Source organism: Vicugna pacos, chromosome 11, assembly GCF_048564905.1.
Source record: "Vicugna pacos chromosome 11, VicPac4, whole genome shotgun sequence".
In the NCBI taxonomy this organism is placed as follows: domain Eukaryota; kingdom Metazoa; phylum Chordata; class Mammalia; order Artiodactyla; family Camelidae; genus Vicugna; species Vicugna pacos.
Genome location: NC_132997.1, coordinates 58,806,738 through 58,829,585, shown reverse-complemented (window position 1 = coordinate 58,829,585; position 22,848 = coordinate 58,806,738). Strand labels below are relative to the sequence as shown.

At 39.4% G+C, this 22,848-nt stretch overlaps 1 protein-coding gene and 1 long non-coding RNA gene across 9 annotated transcripts in view; one reads left to right on the top strand and one right to left on the bottom strand.

The window, feature by feature from the left end:
- RHOBTB1 (Rho related BTB domain containing 1) overlaps window positions 1–22,848 on the bottom strand; it is a 66,473-nt gene that overhangs the window by 35,073 nt on the left and 8,552 nt on the right. For 5 of the 7 annotated variants that reach the window (XM_072971458.1, XM_015243408.3, XM_072971457.1 and 2 more), the window contains 2 exons: window positions 1,410–1,611; window positions 953–1,056 (listed from right to left, as the gene is read on the bottom strand). The exons of 1 other annotated variant lie outside the window; for it this stretch is intronic. In XM_072971458.1, coding sequence (XP_072827559.1) covers window positions 953–1,056; window positions 1,410–1,601 — 296 coding nt within the window. In that variant the 5' untranslated portion in view covers window positions 1,602–1,611. Of the gene's footprint in view, window positions 1–952; window positions 1,057–1,409; window positions 1,612–22,848 lie in introns of those variants that run through there. One more of the 7 variants, XM_072971462.1, reaches the window with a different exon arrangement.
- LOC140699341 (uncharacterized) overlaps window positions 7,386–22,848 on the top strand; it is a 28,344-nt gene continuing 12,881 nt past the window's right edge. Inside the window, exons 1-2 of one of the 2 annotated variants that reach the window (XR_012077444.1) lie at window positions 7,386–7,529; window positions 19,944–20,056. This is a non-coding gene — a long non-coding RNA (uncharacterized lncRNA). Of the gene's footprint in view, window positions 7,530–19,943; window positions 21,419–22,848 lie in introns of both variants that reach the window. The other variant, XR_012077445.1, reaches the window with a different exon arrangement.

Sequence of the window (22,848 nt, the reverse complement as noted above, 5' to 3'; positions counted from 1 at the left end):
CTTATCTCAGTACCAAGGAGTAACTCATTGTGTGGAGTGTCTAACTAATCCAGTTCTGTGAGGTAGTGTGATATTTGATGTTAACAAAGAACAACTGAACCACAAGACCTAAATTCTAAACTTAAAAGGCAATGTGTTCATTTATAATTCAGGGGTAAAAAATCTCCTTAGCTGAATTGATAGTTATAATATGTTTGCTTAGAGGGACTTTAAGGAAGCTAGAGTCCTGGAGACTCCAACAGAGTTACGGTGGCAAGGAAAGGCTGCTAAATATTTTAAGGTCCTTTCACCTGTTCCCACTCATATTAATGCCCTTCTAGATTTATCTTCTATTCTACTGGATTTTTCCTTCTTCTTCTTCCTTTTTTTTTTAAATGAAAAATAGACTTAAGTGCTTCAGTTCATTTTGGAAAAGTGCCTTGTGAAGGACTTCAGAGATATTTTTCTTTCTTTTTAAAAATGACCTTCAAATAAAAATAATAGACTTCTCAGACAACAAAGCCCAAAGCAAGGAACATCAGATTCTGCTAATATGGTCATGAAAAGACCAAAGAGACCTTCCGAAGTGGGGTGGCCAAGTGCTAAGAAAACTTAAAGCATTCGAACACAAGGCAAATAAAGTATTCGGGAAAGCAGCAATCAAAGCAGCCCAAGATTAGAGGGTGCAACAGAATCCTCGTCTAGTAAACATCCAGTTTAACTAGCACTGGTTGTTTTAAATAAAGTACTTCCTGGGAGGAACCAAGTGGCAAGGCAGACTGCTTTTCTTGACCTCAGGAAACAACGCTGCTCTGGAGTTTTTCTTTTTTTCTTTTCTTTTCTTAGACACAGCACAGAACCCAACACATTTCAAGGCCACATGACGGGGTTTTCGTTGATTTATGAAGCAGAGACGGGGTTTGGAAAGGAAATTGTACTCAAACTGAACTGCACTGCACTAATCTTGGCTTACCTGCCATATGCAAAACGCCTGTCTTTGTGATGATCACCAAAAGTATCCCAAAGCCTGAGAGAAACACTCACTTCATCAACAACGTCCCGGGAACGCTCCAAGACCTGCAGGAGAGAGAGAGAGCATCCCGGCTCAGTGTGCATCTGAGGCTCCCCAGGAGAAGGATGCACAGGTCAGCACACCTCATGCCAGAGACACTCACTTGCATTTAGTTTCCTCATTCCAACTAACGGGACTTAGCGAAGTCCTAACTGGCTTCCTGGAATCACGTGACTCAAACCCTCAGGCAAGATATTATAGCCATGCTCCAAGTTTTGCCTTTGTTTCTCTTGCGGCACTGAAAAGGTTAGTTCTGTCTTGAAGGTACAAGTTAACCCCTTCCCAAACTTTTTGAAAATCACACTGGTTATAGGTGTGATGTGCCCTTAGGATTCTAAAGAAACTCCTTACATCTTACCTCCTGGCAAACCCGGTACTGGTCAATCGCCCACACAGTTGGTACGTGGGTGGCCAGCAGCTGATACTGCGTCAGTGTTGTATTACATGCTCTGGCGCAGATCAAGCGCGTCTTCCCCACAGCGTTGTCTCCCACAACCACACACTTGATGGTTTCAACGTTTGGTCTTTCGTAGTCCATGTCAGTGTCCATTTATAAAACTCTATAAGAAGAGAGTGAATGCCACGTTAAAGACATCAGGGCTTTCCAGAGCAGCCAAAGATGGGAGAGGTTCAGGGAGTTTCCCCTTGGTCCCGGTACTTCTGTGGAGGTGCCCAAGCATAAGCCAGAAGTTTGGAAGTTCTTACTGAGCCTAAGTGAAACTCAACTTTTCTTTTTATATCTCACACAAGTACAAAAACACTGCATTGTTATTTTGACCCCAAACGGTTTATTCCGGTTAACATGTTATTTTCTCCTTGGTTTTCTTTAAACACAACCTGCCTACTGGAGATCCATCCAGGCGAGTTGGGACTGCTGGCTCACGTTAACAGCTCACTAACTATTCACGCTGACCTGCTAAGGAGACACTGGTCACCTGCAGGTCTAAGCATAAGCAGCCTCTGCAGTACTGGTGTCTGTCACAATCGTCCATTGATCCAAGGGCTCTCATTAAAGAGCAGTTTCCTATAGGTTCTAAACCATCATGGTGATCATGGGAAAATCAAAAGTGCAAGCAGAAAGGACTCCTTGACTTTGAAGAAGAGTGAACTATAAGTCTTAATTATGATACATTATTAAAATTATTTTATATTTATATTCATTCATTTTTATTGATCAAATTCCTTTAAAAAGGAATCCTTAAGAGTAGCACTAGATGGCAATTTTTTTTTTTTGGATTCTCTTCCTCTCTTTGTTTTCATAGAAAGAAATCTGGAGCATATGGTAGAGAATGGTTTTACCAGGATGAGGAGCTACTTTGGAATCTTCCTGAAACCACCAAAAAAAGGTTTGAAGAGGGCTGCTGAGTAGGGCTGAAGAGGAAGAGGGGGAGCTGCTGGCAGCTCTGTGTCCCCATCCAGGGCAGGAACCGCCACAAACTACAGGGCAGGCTGCTTCCCAGTAGCAGCGGGACGGGCGGCCAACCATGCAAGATTTTAAGATTTTAATGTATTGTGATTGCGCTTTTGAGGAAGTCTATTGTTAATCTGGTTAGATGGTCATTTTTTTTTCCCCAAAAGTGCCCATCATGGTCTTAGCAGTCATGGTAAAAACAAATAAACAAAAAAACCCCAGAAAACAACTGCTCAGAGTAGCGCCTAATACATAACTGGGACTCAATACATGTTTGCTTAATTCAATTGATTTGAGAAAAACGATAATTTGGCTCATATGAGACTGAGGGTATAGAAGGAGAAAGATAAGGAAGAATGTCAAGAAGAATGTGTCTTCACGGTTAGGACCATCTGAACATGGGTAACACCATCACAGGAGGTGTTAAACCCGAGGCTGGAGAACTATTTGGCAGGAATGGAGAGAAATGATTCAGGGAACAGATGTGCGGTGAGGTTAGGATCTGATCCTACACCGTGGAGAGGCTTAAAATAGATATCTGTCCCACCACCTGGCAAATGCTGACTTTGAAGGTCTTGGGTGGGAAAGAGAGTCTTGAAAAATCTCCAATTCTGATGATTAGCCAGGTGTGGTGACTTCTAAAATTAACCTGTTTAAAATTCAGCCTTACAATTCTATGGTTTTAGTAGTTCTCTATTTAATAGTATAATGTGGCAAAAGCATGACTTTGGTATATAGATCCGTAGTTCTTAAATACTGGCCCGAGAACATCTGGCAACGTCTAGAGACGTTTTTGGTTGTCACAGTGGGGTACTGGCTTCAGGTAGACAGAGGCCAGAGATGCTGCTAAACATACCACAATGAACAGAGAAGCCCCCATAACAAAGAATTCCATAACAAAGAATTATCTGGCCCGAAATATCATAGTGTGAGGTTGGGAAAACCCTGCCTTGGATGGATGAGAGTTTGAATCCTGGTCTCTCCACTTTCTAGTCATTATTTGACTTTGAGCAAGTTATTTGTATTTTCTAAGCCTCAGCTTCTGCATCTGTTAAGCAGAAATTATAGGACCCATCTCTGAATGTTGTGAGGACTTAGTGAGCTGATGTTTGCAGTCCCTGGTGCAGTACCTGACACACAGATAGTTTCAAAAATTCTAATCATGATGCTGAAATGCTTACCTCTAGATGACAAAAAAATTGAATCAGGTGGAAGATCAGAGTTAGATGTAAAATCATAAACTTAATAAACATAAGAGCTAGAAAAGGATAAATTTTAGCAGAACTATTAAAGGGTAATTCATTGAAAATCAAAGAACATAAATGCAAGATGGAGCACAGCTGACCTGATGCCAAGAAGGCAGAAAGTTCTGGGTGGGGAGGAGAGGAGATCGTAGTTCACTGAAGGATAGTAGAGTTGGAAAAGTAGGTTTAAAATATTTTTGTGGGGCATTTCTAGATTCTAGAATAAAAATGGTAACACTTCATAACAGTCTTTTACAAGTTTCTGGTGCTATTACCATGGGGCAGCTTGTGTCAGAAAAAAAACCCAACAAAACAGGTTCCTTTTGGAGTCTCACAACTCTGGAATCTGAGGTGTATTATTTGGAATGCCGTAAGTGGTGAAAACTTTACTCTTTTGCGAGTGAATTTTAACTAATTAACTTTTTGGTAGATAAATGTCACAGAAAGCCAATCCCTGAAATTTGGGCAATGTTTGGATTTAGTAAAAATTCAGACACGATACAAAAACTATAGAACTGGTTTTCTTGTTGGCTTGCAAACTCTCTCTGATAGCAGCCCCCAAGGAGGAGTGCCCCAAATAATGTGAATCATGGCAGCACTGGCGGAAGAGCTGTGTAGCTTTTATAGCAGATGACTCTGAGGGGGACAAAAGCCCTCCTAGTTTTAATATTAAGGCCATGATTACAAAAAATATCACTACTTTACTAATTTATAGATACATCTCACACACAGTCCTAAAAAGAATTTGTGTGAAAGGTAAGAATAACATCTGTTGGTCCTCTAATCTCTAGTAGTCTGCTCAAAACTGAAGTGACTGCCAAAGGTGCTGAGCCCTGTGTACAGGGGACAGCAATGCAAGGGAAGTGGAAGGCAGGCAGAATTAAATCCTCAGAGCCTGGAGCACTCACTCAACAGGGGGAACTTTCAGGAAGAATTTGCTGAATTTCCAAATACTGAAAACCTTTCCTTTTGGGTAGAAATTTATTTTGTAGTAATCTAAAAAGCACTTTAAGAGTATGAAGTCACAGCCAAGGATGTAAACTCATGCTTTTCTTGTACTAGAAACCAATTATTCATCTGTTACACATAAACAAATTAACATTATATTAGGGTATAATCATAAAAGTATGCAATTTTATCCTTCTTTGCTTATTATGGGCTCAAATTTATTCATATCTAGCACTCTTATGGTTGAATGAGCTCTTAGGACCATCTGGATAATGACTGTCTATGTTCCTGATTTTTATTTACCTGGAAAGAGAGTAATAAATATTATTCATTTAACATTGTTAATAAATGTCACCACCATAAATCCTGCTGATCTATGCAGGTACCCTTTGGCCTTTCGATCCATATCTGGGGAGACAAGGAGGGTATAAAAGGAAAAGAAAAGCAAGGAAGAACTGATACTCTTCACCAGATATGATGGCAGCTCTGTAATCTTCTCACTCAAAACTGACTTGAACTTCGTTTCATACTTTCACTGAATCTTTTGGACATATTGCTGATAGTTAAAATGCTACCTGAAGAATCTACTTGCACAGTCTCTTGAAGTCAGAAGTGGTAAATTTACTTAGAAACAGGGTGAGTGATTAAGAAATAAAAGAGAAGAAACAACAATCAATAGCGCAGGAATATGAAAAACCTTAAAAGAATGCTATGAACAATTATATGCCAACAAATTGGACAACCTGGAAGAAACAGAAAAGCTTCTAGAAGTATACACCCCACCAAAACCAAATCAAGAAGAAATAGATCATTTGAACACATTGATCACTGGAAGTGAAATAGAATCTGTAATAAAAAAAAACTCTCTGCAAACAAAAGTCCAGGACTGGATGGCTTCACTGGGGAATTCTACCAAACGTACAATGAAGAACTTATACTGATCCTTCTCAAACTCTTCCAAAAGATTGAAGAGGAGGAAATACTCCTAAGTCATTCTATAATGTCACCATCATCCTGATACTGAAGTTGGACACAGACACCAGCAAAAAAGAAAATTTAGGCCAATATCTTCGATGAACATCGATGCAAAAAATTCTCCACAAAATATCAGCAAACTGAATCCAACAATACATAAAAAAGATTATACACTACAATCAAGTTGGATTCATCCCAGGGACACAAGGATGGTTCAGTATACACAAATCAATCAATGGGAAAAAATACCATGATGAATATAGATGCAAAAATCCTCAACAAAATATTAGCAAACCCATACCAGTCAGAATGCCCATCTTCAAAAAGTCTACAAATAATAAATGCTGGGGAGGGTGTAGAGAAAAGGGAACCCTCCTACACTGTTGGTAGGAATGTAATTTGGTGCAGCCACTCTGGAGAACAGTATGGAGTTTCCTTTAAAAACTAAAAATAAAGAGTTACATATTCCAGCAATCCCACTCCTGCACATATATCCAGAGAAAACTCAAATTTGAAAAGATACACACACCTTAATGTTCATAGCAGCACTATTTATGATAGCCAAGACACAAAAGCGATCTAAGTGTCCCATCAACAGTTGAGTGGATAAAGAGGATGTATGTATGTGTGTACACAGACACACACACACACACACACACACACACACACACACACACACACGGAATATTACTCAGCCATAAAAAAGAATGAAATAATGCCATTTGCAGCAACATGGATAGACCTAGAGATTGTCACACTAATTGAAGTAAATTAGACAGAAAAAGGCAAATATCATATGATATCACTTATATGTGGAATCTAAAAAGTATGATACAAATGAACTTATTTACAAAATAGAAACAGACTCACAGACATAGTTATGGTTACCAAAGGGGAAAAGTGGTGTGGGGGATAAATTGGGAATTTGAAATTAGCAGATATACACTACTATATATAAAATAAACAACAATGACCTAATGTATAGCAAGCAGAGAGAACTATATTCAGTATCTTGTAATAATCTGTAATGGAAAAGAGTATGAAAAATAATATATATATTTATATATATTTAAGAATCACTTTGCTGTACTCCTGAAACTAACACAACATTGTAAATCAACTGTACTTCAATTAAAAAAAATGGTAAGTGAACAAGATAATGTGGTAGTTGAGAAGTGAAGGAATTAGGTTGTGCAGGATGGCCGCTGCTCTGGGTATCTTAGCTCACCATTCACAAGGCTGACTTAGATCAGTGTGGTCATGATCTTCTGGCTATTGACTTACCCCATCTGGCTTGGTAATCCCATATCTGCCCCCTGCCATTACTACTGTCATCTACTGGACTTCACGTCACTCTTCCACATTCACCACCAACTCAGTCTTCTCGTGTCCACAGGATGATGCATCCCACACCTGAGCCTCACGGCTTCTTCCCCTCTTCAGTGCCAGTGATAATCACCACACTCTGCTTGTGCCATTCACACCTTTAGGCCACATTCTGGATATTGCTGTTATCCAGAAACATTTTGCCTCTGAAGTCTTGAATTTCAAAATCCTACTCTCAGCGCTAAAACTCCTATCTTTACAGCCTGTGCTGGATGTCATATGGCCTCTGTGTAAATGCCTATCAAGAGATGTAATCTATTTCCCTTCCTCCTGAATTTTGAGTTAGACTTGTGACCTCCTGGCCCAACCCTAAAGAATGTGGTGAATGTGATGCTGCGTGGGTTCCAGAATCAAGGCCTCCACAGGCCCTGCACCTCCACCTTCATGCTGTTGGAACAGTGTCTTGAGGCCATCATCTAAGGCCTGCCAAGCATTCAGTGAGAAAAACCAAGGCACTGTGGCTGATAGCTGTCACCAAATGCCACATAATGTGAGGCCATCTTGGACCTTCAAGGTCAGCCAACCCTCCAACTGAATGTTTTATCAGGGAACCTGCGTGAAAGCAGCTGAGAAGTCACCTAGCCAATCTACAGAACCATGAGAAATAAGAAACTGTTGTTTTAAGCCACCAAGTTTTGGAGTGGCTTGTTACATAGCAATAGTTAACTGAAACATACCCATTATACTTTAGGAAAATCTCCAGAACCTTGACTCTTCCATTAAAAAAGAAAATCACATTATAGGCCCCTCTTGGATGGATGATCTTTTCTACCTAGGGGTGATGAATCATGCCAACTTTTCTCTGCACCATCACTCTCAGCTTCTTGTCCTGCATGTGTAGTAGGCAGAATAATGGTCCCTCAGAGATGTCCATGTCCTGTCTCTGGGACCTGTGAGTATGTTCTATACCATGGCATGGGGGAATCAGGGTAGCAGATGGAATTAAGGTTGCTAATCAGATGACCTTACTATAAAGAGATTATCCTAGATTATCTGGGTAGGCCCAGTATAATCACGAGGGTCCTTCACATGTGGAAGGAGGAGGCAGAAGGTCAGAGTCAGAGAGAAATATGAAGATGATACACTGCTGGCTTTGAAGATGGAGGGAAGGGACCTAAGCCAAGAAATGCAGGTCATCTCTAGAAGCTGGAAAAAGTGAGAAAACAGATTCTCCCCTAGAGCCTCCAGCAGGAGCACAGCCTGCCAACACCTTGATTTTAGCCCAGTGAGACCCATTTCAGACTTCTGACCTCCAGAACCATAAGATAATAAATCTATTGGTTTAAGACATTTAATTTTTGATAATTTGTTACAGCATCAGTAGGAAATTAACACAGCATGCTTTAGCCACACAAAATGCCTTCTCAAATTCTAAACATTGCTTGCTACCTCAGTACCTTTACACATACCATTCCCTCTGCTAACCTGCCACCATTCCTCATCTGCTTGGCAAGTTCTATTCATTCCTTTAAGTCTTATTCAGATATTACCTCCTCTAAAAAGCCTTCCTAACTGCCCCATCTCCCCACAGACTACTTTCTTTACTTTCTCCTCTGTACCAATAAATGGTTTTAGGAGAAGCAATTGAAAACATAAGTACTTTCTCACACACTCATTTTTAAAAAAATTTATACTAGCAAACCATTGGATGGTGGTAATTGAACTTTAAATTTTTTTCCTCCTGTGGCTATAACTTCAAAGTGCCCATCTTGTGAACTTATTGAATCATCAGGTGTTCCTGGGGGTATTACTATATACTGAAGTGCTTGGCATATAAGAGTATGCAATGCCCCTCTTCTGTAAAGCTTTCTGTGTCCACTCACTCTGGTCCATAGGTCCCCAGTATACCTGGGCCTCTGCTAGGGCCAACTATGGGCAAAATAGTGATGTAGCCTAACATGACCTTAGCTGCCCTAGCCTCCTCTTGAAATAATTTTCTTTCCTGTGGTGGTACCCCACCCCCAACTTCAGTCCTTGAGATGATGGCCTTCCTGGTGTCCTGTTCTCCCCATAAGAAACAGGTTTTCAGAAAGTGTCGGGCCATTCACTTCCTCAGTCACATGATGGCTAGATGACCATGAGAGTCTTGTCCCCATAATTCAGTAATTCAGGGGCACTGTGGCTGATGAAACTAAATACTCCTTGTTCCAGATAGGTGCATGTTAGTGTAGGGCCACCATTTTAGTTCAGATAAGGGTGTGAGTCTCTTCTAACATAAGAAATTCAGATATTAGAGAGGGTGGGCAGGGAAAGGTGCATCATTTGTGTAAGATGCTTCATTAAGCATCTCCTAATTGCTCCGAATCACCCCACCATTGGAATATGCCACCTCTTACCATCACTTTTGCCATGTCTCTTGCTATATTTGCTATTGCAGTCAAGGCATGGTAAGCAGTCTGCTTAAAGCCTGAAATCGAAGGCCCATAGAGGGGCCTTTGTCCTTGAAGCTCCATTCAGCTGTTCACAGGCAGTTTGAACAGTGCTACTGCACAGTCACTAAATTTTCTTGTCCTTTGGAAAAGTACATGTTCTGAACTTTGAGAAATCATTTAACTTGGTCATTAAAAATACTAGTGGAACAAATTTTAGTGTCTTTGAAGAGTTAGCTCTGAAAGAAAAACTGAGAATTTTGTATTATTGGCAGAAACAAAAGGGAAATGTTAAGAGTTGCATAATAACTATAGCCAACAGCCAAGTTTCACTGTGCAGATTTCATTATCCTGAGCTCTTAATCACCAGTCCTAGTCAGGCAGGAGCTGCCTTACGCATAATATAAACATCTCTGCTGGGATGGAGAATGGGTCCAGACCTGGAAAAGAGACAGTCAGGGCTGGGCTGGGCTTCCCTAAATCAAAACTTCATGGAAATCTAACTCCAGGATAAAACTGCCTTTCATCATTCAAATCAACAATATTTTTTCAATTGAAAGTTTCGATCAAAACAGAAAAGAGAAGAGATTAAGTAACAGAAAGAACACTGCCGAGAAGTCCAGGAATACAAATCATACAGAGGCACTTAAAAAAGAAAAATTCACTCCTTCTCCCCACCAGAGCCCTGTAAAGACCTGCAAGAGATCATGCTCTCTCATTTTCAAAATGCAGTGTCAGTGGGGAAGGTGGGCCAGGATTAGAAATAATAAACATCCTCTTCTATCTATCCACTGCCAGTAATAAACGCCGACCCAGCTGAAAAATAAACAACAGATCGAAAACAGTTTAAAAGATGCATAAAAATTTCAGAGTAGGTTTCAAAACCCCTGTAATTAAAGGGTGTGCTACGTTATAGACACCCTGGTCTACTTTTGTTTCTAAATATGCTGTGTAACCTCTCCTTCGATGTAGATTATGCCATTGTTTCTGCTCAAATGCCCTTTCTCATGCCCCTGATCCACCCAGTAAAACCCTTAGGACCCAGGCTGAGCCCCTAGTGAGTGCCAGGCGCACAGGTAGACAGCAGTACACAGGGCAGGTATGGTGCTTGTCTCCTGGGACCTCACGGTCAGCTGGGAGGGACAACTAGATGGGAGACATAATCGTATATTTGATAAGCTCCTCGCAGGAAAATGAAAGTTGTTACGAGAGATGGTGACGGGTGGGAGGCCTACAGGGAAGACGAGGGAGGCTCCATGAGGAGACCCCACGTTCCTGCTCTGAGAAGAGTGAGGCGGGTCCAGTCACGAGATGGGAAAGGAAGCAGGTGGGAAAAGCTAGAATGGAGGGAACTGGGGAGAGGGAAGGCTGCAAGGCAGGTGGGGGTGGGTTATATCAAGCATGGACTTTGAGGCCAGTGCCAGGAGTTTGGACTTTATCCTCAATGTAGGATAGAAGCCACTGCCATTAAAAATTTTTTTGTTGTTGTTGAAGTGTAGTTGATTTACAGTGTTAGTTTCAGGTGTACAGCACAGTGATTCAGTTACACACACACACACACACACACACACACACATTTTCTTTTCAGATTCTTTTCCATATACGTTATTACAAGAAACCGAATGGAGTTCCCTGTGCTGTACACTAGATCCTTGTTGTTTATCTATATTATATAGAAGTGTGTGTCTGTTAATGTTTTAGGCAGAGGAGTCACAAGTTCTGACTTGCTTCTGAAAAGTATCACGGAGACTGCTGGGCAGAGAACATGCTGTGGGGAATGTGAGCAATGGCAGTCAGGAAGCTCTGAAATTTCTCCCGGAGGGAGAGAATGGTGGCTGGGACCAGGGTGGAATCGGCAGAGATGGAGTGGAGCAGACAGATTCAAGTTCACTTTTTTAGGAGATCCACTTGGCACATTCTCTCTTTAGACTGCTCCTAGGGTGTTTATCACATTCTTATTTGTAATATTGACAATTATGCTTATGTATCTGGTTTACACCGCACCAAAATTAGGCATTTTTGACAAAAGAGACTTACTCATCTTTAAATCCTCAAATCTTTTCCCAGTACCCGGGCCACATGTGGCCTTCAATAAATATTTGTTTAGTTGCATTTAAAAGTACAGCCACTCTACCTTCCTCAGGAAACCTTCTACTTGGGGCTGGCAGAGACCTTGCACTTGGCTGTCTCTGGTGACTGATCATTAAGCCCATGGCGTCCAAAGCAGCAGCATGTGGCTGAGCCTGCAGTTGGTGAAAGGAACACGTTGAGGGACATCTGTGTGGCCATCACGAGAGTGGTCTCTGACAGATGGCATTGCACCAGCTATGGCTCCCCCAGCAGGAAGAGCATCAGTAACCATGGGAACCACCAGGGACCAAGGTCTAGGCCCTCCACCAAACAGGAAGGCAGGGGGCAGGGAGGAGCCCCGATGTGGGCAGACAGGAGTGGCTTAGGGCTGGATTCGATTTAGAAAAGTAAAGGAATGTGATCTTTCACTGTGCTCTAGTGCTTAGGGCCGATTTATGAATCTTAATAATATTCACATACAAAGGTCTCCTAGGGTTCTCACCCACTTTTAGACTTTTAAGATGCTAATTCGAGGGATTTCCAGCCATTTTCAGTGAGTCACTGCTTGGCTGGAAAAGAAGGGGAAAAGGGAGGCATAGGCAGCCACTACATAGGGAGAAGGATTTCTAATTGATATGAAAGTGAGTCTGGAAGAGGGAGTTCACTCTATGCCTAAAAGAGCCACATCACAAAAGGCAATGAACTGGACTTTGAGGCAAGTTAGCAATGAAAGAACAGATGCTTTGGTTTCCCCTCTACCCACGTTTCACTAAAATTAACCTTATTCTCTGCAGACAGCAGACTCCAAAACAGTACCAGAAACTTAAGAATAAGGAGTCACCATATACCAGACATTGCAAAGATCTCTGCCCTTGTCCTTTTCTCACCCTCCAAAGTTCTCTCTACCTGAACCAAACTGAGTAGCTTTGCTTGTCTGCTCTGGATGGGGTGGGTTCCTGGGTCTCTATAGAGCCCTAACTTGGGTCTCTGATGAGCCTAAGGTTATTCAAGCATTTGGAATATAAGTATACTTCAACCCTTGGCTGGCATAAATCCTTTTTTATATGGATGGAGCAAACAGAGACCATTCAATATATGGTCTATTAAAATCCCTGAGACAGAAAAGGACAAGCAGTTAGCTAAAGACACAGAAAAGGTCTTCATACTGAGGTAGATATGCTCTAAGAAACAGAAGAAAAATTAAAAAAAAATCCAATCCATGTACTTGATCATGCAACAGAAGATAATGCAGGTATATACACTAACAGCAGATGAGGCTACAAGTAGGCAACAGAATGAGATAAGTAAAGGCCATGTATAAAGGAAATACAAGACAGACAAATTAAAAACCATAATGGCATCAGTCACTAGCAGCCTTGAAAAGGTAGTAAAATGAATTAGTGAGGTACAGGCCAAACATGAGAAACTCTAAATATAGGAGGAAGGCCATCTGAAAATGATGTAACAGAAGATAGGAGGTAAAGAGGCTAACTGTTGAAAAGCAATCCCCTAGATAGTAGGGTTCCTGAAAAACTAAGGTTGCGAAGTGTGACTGAATAGAACAAAATTTCCACAATACTTAAATGAGGATGCAGTGGGGAGAAGGAAAAGAATAAAACTCTGAGTCTAAACACTTTTCAGGAAAAAACCACTTGTATAATAATACTGTAAGTATCTCCTAAAACTAATGGTCTAAAACATTTTTTTCTATCAAGAAATAGTAATAGGGATGACACTTCGCTAACACCCTGTTTTAAGACGACAGGAAAATACAGAGCCTTCAAAGGAAAAGGACATAATAACAAATTTCTGAATCAGGTCAAATTAATATTGATGTGACAGCAACACAAAGTTATTTTTAGATATCAAAGACACAGGGGGCAAAAACTCAAATGTCTTTAAGGAATTAATCTGCTTAAAGATACTTGCCAAAACACCCAGAGATAAATCAAAATTAGAAACTAAAAAAATTTCAGTTTTAAAGAACTTGGGAAACCAAAACCAACTGAGCATATAAGACAAGCCTACATAGTTATTTAGATTTTGGTTTCAAAATTATGTAGAAAAATTGTCTGTAAAAGATAATTATACAGTTAAAAAAAAAGGGGGAGGGCAATTCATAGTAAAAGCATAGACATAACTATGAACCTTCATAGACCAAAAGGCATGTAATAAAAATGAAAATAAATTCCATAAAGAGAAATTAATGCAAATAACTGACACCTGAGATGACAAATCAGACCCGTGATCAGATTAAGAATGCAAAAATGAAAAACAACACATGGAAGGCTTGAATAACATAAAAAGTGGGCTTAAGTTGATAGATAACCCACCTTCAAAAAAATCCGCAAGAGAGTGCTTTTTTTCCAAGTGTTCTTGGCACATTTATATAAGGACCGACCATAAGGACAAGTATCCCCCAAAACCTAAGTTATATCAACCAAAATCTCCAGCCACAAAGAAATAAATGAAACAGTTAAGAGGAAAGGTTTTATGACAGCAACAAAAAAACTCAACCACTTGGAAATTTTAAAAATACTTATCTAAGGAAATAACTTTATAAATGGAAAATGTTTTAAAAGCAAATATATTTATCACATCTTTATTAAGAAAAAATGAAAACCACCTAAATCTATGCCAAGTGGAGGAATAATTAAGGTACTTGATATGTGATCTTGGGCAAATTACTTGATCTCTCTAAGCCTCTATTTCCTGATCTGTAAATTGGGCATAATTACCTCTCTCAATGGACTGTTGTGAAGGTTAAATTAGATAACGCTTGTAAAATATTTTAATCACTATGCCATCAAGAGAACACTCAGCAAGTCTGATCTATTAAAACTGTCATAATTAACACAACATGGTAAACTGACTATACTTTAATTTAAAAAGTATTAAAATATTTTTTAAAAGATTGTCATTATTTAAAATTATGTTTACATTGAGTTTGCAATCATACAGAGAAATGCTAATGCTACAGTGTTAAGGGGAAAGTGCAGGTTAGTAATCTGGAATCCAGCTGATGAAAACTACATAAAATAAACAAATATGTGTAACTCAGATAAAACTGGGTCTCCTCATTCTCTCACCTAAATATCATTTTAGCACTGGTGACACATGTAAAGAAACAAAAAGGTGACTTTTAGAAATCCATGAGGACAATATTGGTCTTTAAGAATAGGTTTACATAATATAGCAAGCATCTTGCAGCAAAACTCCTGAAAAGTCTCTTTGGAATGTTTCCCCAAAGAGTTCCGCCTCTCAGGGCAACTGCTCACACCTGTCTTTCTGCCTCTCAGGACCCCAGATCTTCTCCCTTCAGGTGCTGCTTCACCCCTTCTCCCAGGCCCAGCCATTGCTCTCTGCTTCTCTCACCTGCACTCCCCTCAGCCAATGAAATGGACCTTCCTTGGGGACTACCCTTTTATTAGAGGGGAGGTGATGGGTGGGTACTAATATGTGACTACTTAAAATTTAATAACTGTCTCTGTCAACTAAAGGGTAACAACACCAATCTCTTCCTCCTGCAACAACACATGGAAAATAAACAGGAAGAAAGTAATCAGGTTTAAAGGTTATGGTTGCTGGATAATGGAGCTATGACTTGGTGCTATTTTTCTGTTTTCCTTTAGTTTCTAAATTTTCTACAGCAAAAATATATTACCTTTTTTTGTGTGGTAACTTGAGATAAAATTCATATGTCATAAAACTCACCCTTTTAAAGGGCGCAATTCAGGGTTTTTTTTTATATTATATTCACAGAGTTGTACAACTATTCCCACTGTCTAATCCTAGAATATTTTCATCATCCTCAAAAGAAACCTTGTGGCCACTAGCAGTCATTCCTATTCCCTCCTCCTTCCAGCTCTGGAAACTATGAATTTACTTTCTGTCTGTATGAATTTCCTACTCTGGACATTTCTTATAAATGGAACCATACAATACGTGGCCTTTTGTGTCCGTCTTGTACTTAGCACGATGTTTTCACAGTCATCCATGTTGTAGCATGTATTAGTACTTCGTTACTTTTTATGGCTGAATAATATGCTTAGATGTATTACTTCTATAATGAGAAAAATATTTTAACTTAAAAAAGAAGTAATGGGTACATAAGCATAAGCCTTGATTGTTAATTCTAAGAGTACACTGGTACAATCCAATAATAATAAAAAATGATTTTTGATAATGCATAAATTGTTTTTCAGAACCATGTATTTATAAAGCATAGTGAGCCTGTTAAACCCGTTTTTTTTCTGACTCAAGCCCTCAACTAAAAAAAAAAATGTCGGAATCTAAATGATATCTTACTGAGTATCAGACATAGAAACTGAACCAAAAGAGACAGCTGTGGACAACCAGGACGCATATATACAAGTCTATCTCAAAGAAAAGATGAAGAATTCTTGGCTCTTAAATTTTGACTGTTTAAAGGGAATACTTAATGGTAACTGAAATGAGCAATTTAAGAAATCATTTGGAAACTTAGCATATGAACTATTCTGTGGCAATCAATTGTAGTTAAGATTTTTTAAGTTGGATAAATACAGTATAATTTAGCTTTATATTCATTAAGGAAAAAAGTTCCAAATTTATTTGTATGCATGTATTTGTATATCTGCAAGTCACAAACACATAAATATTGATGCACACTCAGTGCACAAATTTAATGTTATAATCTTTACTTGGAAAGGCAAATTCTACTTACTTTCAGTTATTAGGGAGATAGCTTGATCAACGTTGACTGCAGCTAACTCATATAAAAGTAAAGGTTCAGTGAAAAATCAAATTCTGTAAATGAGTCAATTACCCAGGACATAAAATTTGGAGCAGTTCAAACACACTGAGGATGCAGTGGGGTGGTGACCAGAATTGGGGTGCTGGTGGTGTCTGGCTCTTGATCTAGGTGCTGGTTACATAGGTATGTTCAGTTTGCAAAAACTCATAACTTCTGATCTGTACACATTTCTCTATGCATGTTATAATTCAATACATTTTTTTAAGTTAAAAAAAAATAAAGAAACAAAAGACCCTACCATTGTTTTCAGAGGGCTTGTATTCCTCCTGTGGGTGAGCCTGAGCTGAGGGCTAGATCAGGAAGCTTTGTCAAGAATTAAGGATTAAGATCTTTAAAGAGATGTCAAAGTTGTAAATGCTTGTTCGAGAAACCATTAATAATAAGTCTGCAGACTAGATGTGCTTAAAAGTCTATTGTTATGTAACGAAGTCTCTACAGTAGTCTGTCATAAGTTGTTGTTCATTGAAAGTATTCTCTAAAGAGGTCACTTGGGCCAGCTTGTGTAGCATCAGAGACCACCTGCTGTGAAACTGTCAGATATGACAATCAAACCATTGCATTTAGTCATTTATGAGACTATAATATGTCAGTTAGCATTAAGTTATGCTCTGATTCAGGCAAATGAAGAAAACTGTTTTCTTCCCCCCTCTGGGACTTCTTAGCAAAGTTAGACTATAAACCCAAAAGTGCTGGTGGTCAAAAGCCAGATTCCTTAAAAGTCTTATATTTTATTTGAGGTTAATGGCTGACGTCAATGTGAAGATTCTGGCTAGGATTTCCAGGACATGCCTCTATACCCTCCAATTCAAGAGGAGAATTATTACACAAAAGATTGCACATTTTTGAAAAGCAGGATGAAGCACTGTTTGAGGGAGTGGAAGATGATACCATTATTTTGGCATGCAACTGGCACTCAGGAGACTTTCAAATGTCCATAACTTTCATCCAATTATAAGATTTTATTCCCAGAAAAATATTTAGGGTTACAAAAAGATTCCATAAAGGAATGTTCATCATATTACTGTGGAAACAAAATATTAGAAATAATTTTAGAAATCCAACCAGAGGGGATTGGTTAAAAAAAAAAGTCCATACAATAGGAGAGTATATAGCCATCAAAAATGGGCTATAGGAGACACTTATTATTATAGTTAGAAGTTCATGAGTAACACCATTCTTTAAAAATTATGTACCTAAATATACACAGAAACATTTGGGATAGAGAAATGTTAAAATATTAATGCCAACTAGGATTATAATTGACTTAATTTTTCTTTTCTACATATTCCATCTTTTCTATAAGAAACATGTGATAACAAAGAAATTTTACAAAAAAGTGAGGGTGAGGAGGTAGGAAAATCAGGTGCTAGAATGTTTATGTGCATGAGAATACATTCTTCTTTCATTTTGTGGCATTAGTGTCTATTCTTTACTTCTTCTCTACGTATTGTGAAAGCTTTACATGAAGTGCCTTTCATATGGTAGGAAACAGCTTTAACACTACTAGATGCTTCCTTGCAGTTCTGAGCAGCCATCCAAGCCATCAACAGTATCATCTTAAAGCTCCTGGTCATTCAGCTCCCTTGACTTATATCAAAGGGACTACCATCTCAATAGACCCAACACAGAAACTGCACAGCCACTCAGCCCAGAACAATGTAGTGGGGATACACCAACTGCCCACTATGTGTAGGAACGCCCATGGGAAAACCTCCTCCTGTACTCTTTCCAGACCAAGTCATGAGATTGAGAGATTTCAGTTCTAGTGTCAGGAGAGAGCCGCTGGTCTACCCCCAATGAATACATTTAAAAAAATTTAGAATCTGAAATATTGTAAAGGTCCGCTGTGGATTTTTGTTTGATACACACAAAGGGAAACAATCTCCCTTCCTTGAAGTCTCTTTCCAGGAGCCTTAATGATCAGCTGCCAAATTTAGCCTTGGCTGCATCTCCATCATGTCTATTATTCCTCCATGCTATTGATGTGAGGCCAAATCTCATCCCTATTTAGAGCACACAAGAGCAGATGTCTTGATGAAAGGGGGAGTTGGTGAACGTATATTGAAGAGAGCCAGGAGCACATGCTGTAATGAATGGAAGCATACAGCTTCATGGCTTAGGGTGCTAAAAGCACATTCACACAAAAGAATCAACAGCCTTGGTCACATCACACGAGAAGTAAAAGAACGGAGGGAGAACCATAGAGAAGGCACTCAAGAAATTGGCTGCTTGTTAGAATCACTGGGGGAATGTGTTCTGTTCTAAATACTGCTGCCTATACAAGAATGTCCTTGGCAGCACTATTCATGATAGCCAACAACTGGAAACAAACCATCAACAGTGCAGTGGATAAATAAATAATAAATCAAGGTCCAGCCACACAATGGAATATTATACAGCACCAAAATGGAGGAACTATTGCTTCATACATTATAATGAATCTCACAAACATAATATTGTGGGGAAAAAGCCAGATACAAAAGAGATTTCATTTATGGAAAAGTTCATAATCAGGCAAAACTAATGCATGGTGTTAGAAGTCAAGATAATGGTTGCCTTAAGAAGGGATTTGGGGGTGCTGGTGATGTTCTGTTTCTGTTTAGGTCCTGGTTATGTGAGTGTGTTCAGTTTTTGAAAATTCTTTAAGTTATATACTTATGATTTGTGTATTTTTCTCTAAATAAGATATACTTCAAAAAAAGTGTTAAATTCAGATTCCTGGGTCTTAACATGAATTGACTAAGACTGGGCTATAAATTTCCTGGGAGTATCCCAGTGTATAGCAAAGGCTGAGAATCACTGGACCAGATAATCTACACCTAGTGGTGTGCAAGAGCCAGCGCTTACTAGTTCATGAACTGATTGCTAAATTTTCAGGATTTTTGCAAGCCTATTAAAATACAGTCAGCATTAAAAATTAAATTATATGAAGTTTCAATTAAATAAATTATACTAAAAACAAAGGTACTAAATCCTCAAAACTCATCACTTTGCATTTATTTTACTGTATTTTACTGTTATCTATATTTGTGAGGTTATTTATGTCAACTTATCTGTATGGTGGAAATACTATATACCAGTGCACTTCTGTGTCATCTGTTTCCAAATCCATGCTCTGTCACAGTGGTGGTTTGAAACTGGCATGGTGGGAGTAGTTACGCCACAGAAATTGGCAGCCACTTCACATCAGGGCTTGCTTTATTGTTCTGTTGACTCTCTTGACTTAAGAAAATGATTAAAAATGTTAATAATGCATATTAAACTTAAAAGTGCCTTGTATGTGTAGCTGTTACATGTGAATAGTACATTTAAGGAAATACCCTTATAGTATTACAGCCATTATTTGGTTCAGCAAAGAAATCATTCATCTTTGATGAATGAGCACAGTTCTGACCCAGTCTTTGTTATTTCACTTTTGTCTTACTCATTCACATAAAGGAATATACCAGCCAGAATTTACTTGGGAATCACACTCCTTCATCAATTGTACTACAGGTAAAGGATAGATAGATGAGTTCAGCAAAACCAACAAGCATTTTGTGAAACCCAGTTAGCTATATGGAATTTCCAATAAAGAGCACTTTTTATTTTATTATTATTATTTAAAAATTGTATGCTATACACATTCTTTATGTCAGTAACCTTTATAATCAATTTATACATGCACATAAAGGCATTCTTTTTTTTTCTCCAGGGAGCTAATCTGACTTACCAGCACATCCCTGTCATGCTTAAGATTCCATGACTCTCTACTATGATTTCAGAAAGAAGCAAACAAAGACAGGACCCTCTTTCAGCCTCTAAGACGTGAGTTTCAGCATAAGACAGAGCAACTTTAGAGAGCCTCGCTACTCAAAATGTGGTCCTCAGCCCAGCAGCACTGGCAGCACTGAGGAATGCATAACCTCAGGTCCCACCTCAGAACTCCTGAATCAGAATCTGTATTTGTATCAAGATGCCCAGGTGACTGATCTGCACATTCAAGTTTGAGAAGCACTGCTTTAAAAATAAACTCCTCGGTAGGAACTGAAACTTATATAACCAGTCTGAGACAAGTAATAAGGTGATCTTTAAGCCTTTTGCACCAATTTAACCATAGCACTGGGAAAAATGCATAATCGCTGCCTCTCAACTTGAAGAGAAGGACACACATCTTGCAGTACACATTTGTCAAATACTGAAAAGGGAAACTGAGCCACTAGGAAAATAAAGGCTCTTCTAGGCCACTTGGATTATTAATTTAAAAAAAGCGGGGGGGGGGGTACAAGTAAGAAAAAAAACCCCAACAACACAACAGTAGTTTTCCTCCATGTATGTGATGAACGGGACATGTTGCCAAAGACTTCGTTCCAAAAATCCAAAACGGGGCAGCAAGTGCCACATGACAAAGTGTGGCAGCTGGGGACAGGAGTGTGAGGAAACACTTCCCAGAGATGTAATTTAGGCCAGGGTAGCTATCAAGTGCTGAGGGTGAAAGGGGGAAATTGCAGTGCGTACACTTTCTCCCATCAACATATCAATCAGCAACCCAAGACAAAAAGAAAAGACAGGGCCTGCTCACAGAAACGATTCAATCCTAGAGTTAACTGAAATGAAGAGAGGGAAGTCTCACATGCTTTGAAATTGAAAGCAAAAATGTTCTACTGGCCACAATATTCTCTGGAAATATTTCTTAGTTATTTGGCTGGAAATATAGTAGCTGCTTTGAGATGCAAAGGTCTACGTGGAAAACACGTTAGAGACTTAAACAGTGTCTGGAAGGAAATGAGAATCACATATCTCCAAGACGAGCTTGGTATTAGTTTGTGGCAAAAATTGAAGCCATAAAATAATTCAACTGAACCTCGGCAACCCTAGAGTGTGAAGAAAACAAATGTAACTGTGACCAGGCCACTGGTACTCAGAGACACCACTCGGCCTGTTTCTACCCAAGAAAAAAGGTTACTGTAATCATCCCTTGCAAGAGCAGAATTCGAATGACTCCAGTACATTTAGCAGCAAAATGATAAGAATGCCCTCATGTGTTACGTTACATTTCCCTTGAGATACTTTGGCAAGGCTGAGAAGAGAACTCACCCTCATTGAGCACCTGCTATCTGTGTTACATGTGTGATTTCATAACACCCTCATAATCCTCTGAGAAGGGCTGATACTGTCCCCATCTTACAGGTGAGCAAAATGAGGTCCAAAGAAATATTTCACCCATGTGACAGAGTTAATAAAAAGCCAGAACTCCACGAAGTTAAACACCACAATTGATTAAAACAGGTATCTCAACAAAAGACAGCTTGGAAGGCATCAGAGTATGAGGCTGTTATGTTTTGAATAAGGGGAAAGGACTTGTCTATACTGGCATCAGTGAAGATAAGTGAGGTTTCGCCTAGTACCCACCATATCTGTATTCTGCTGGAATCCTGCTATCACCCATTTCTTGATGTGTATTAGGTTTCAGATGTATTTCAAACTTCATCATTGTAATTTTGGCTAAGTTGGAGGGTTTAGAAGACTTGGCATAGTTCAGGCAGTATTATGTAACAGAACTGAGCCCTGGTCTGGGCCTGGGAAACCTGGGTTCGGTTTTTTTTTTTTTACCTACATGAGGCTGGACCTTTCTGGGTCCATGATTCAACCCTCCCTGACTCAACTGTTGAAGATTGTGACTCCCATCATAATGTATTAGAAATGACCTGAAGAGTTAATAGATCTGTCCAGGTGAGACTGCTGTGTGGTTCAAGTTACCAAATAAAAACCAAAAAAACAAAAACCCCACAAAAATAATTACTTAACTCCTATACTCTACTACCTGCAAGAGTACCCTGGAATGTCATATGTCTGAAAATCCAAGCTCTATCTCCAATTAGTTCTTTGACTTTATATATGTTTCCTTTTTGCTTCTGTAAAATTGGAATTAATAAAAAACATTAGCTGTAATGCAGTAAAGTGGCACTTAGTAGGAGCATAACAACAACTGGTTATTGTTACTCCAATGGTCAGTAGGGGTTTGGACTATGGTTCGGTAATAGTTTAGAGGGAATTTCTTCACAGAGGGAAGGAGCCTGAGAGTGTAACCTCATTAGCACCGAGAACTTGCCATTAACCTCTGCAATAGATAAACTCAGGTGCAGAATGGAGAAATGTAATCATGCTTCTTCTGGACCTAGTGATATCTACCTCTTTCTTTGTAAAACTTTCTAGTTCACCTCTCAGTGGATAAACCTTACCAGAGACATCCTGGTGTACCTGATGGAACAGCTGGAGGGAGGATTTGAAGGCAGGGGTGTCCGGGAACCCCTGGAAAGAACAGCTGTCATACTCATATTTCATTTTAGTGTCTTTATTTGCCCATTTCCCAGTTTCTGCCCCATGTGCACAAGGAACAAGACATTCTACGAAGAGGAGTGAATTCACTTTCTTTATAAACTACAAAGACAAACCTTTCTGATGCTGACATGTAAATAACCAATCCATACACATCCCATCCATTTGAGTGACAGCCTCTTGCCCTCCCCACCCAAGCACTCCCTTTCCCCACCCCTCCCCCACCACTCAAACACTCTCCCATCTCCTGCCCTTTCCTGCATACATCACACTCTTTGTGA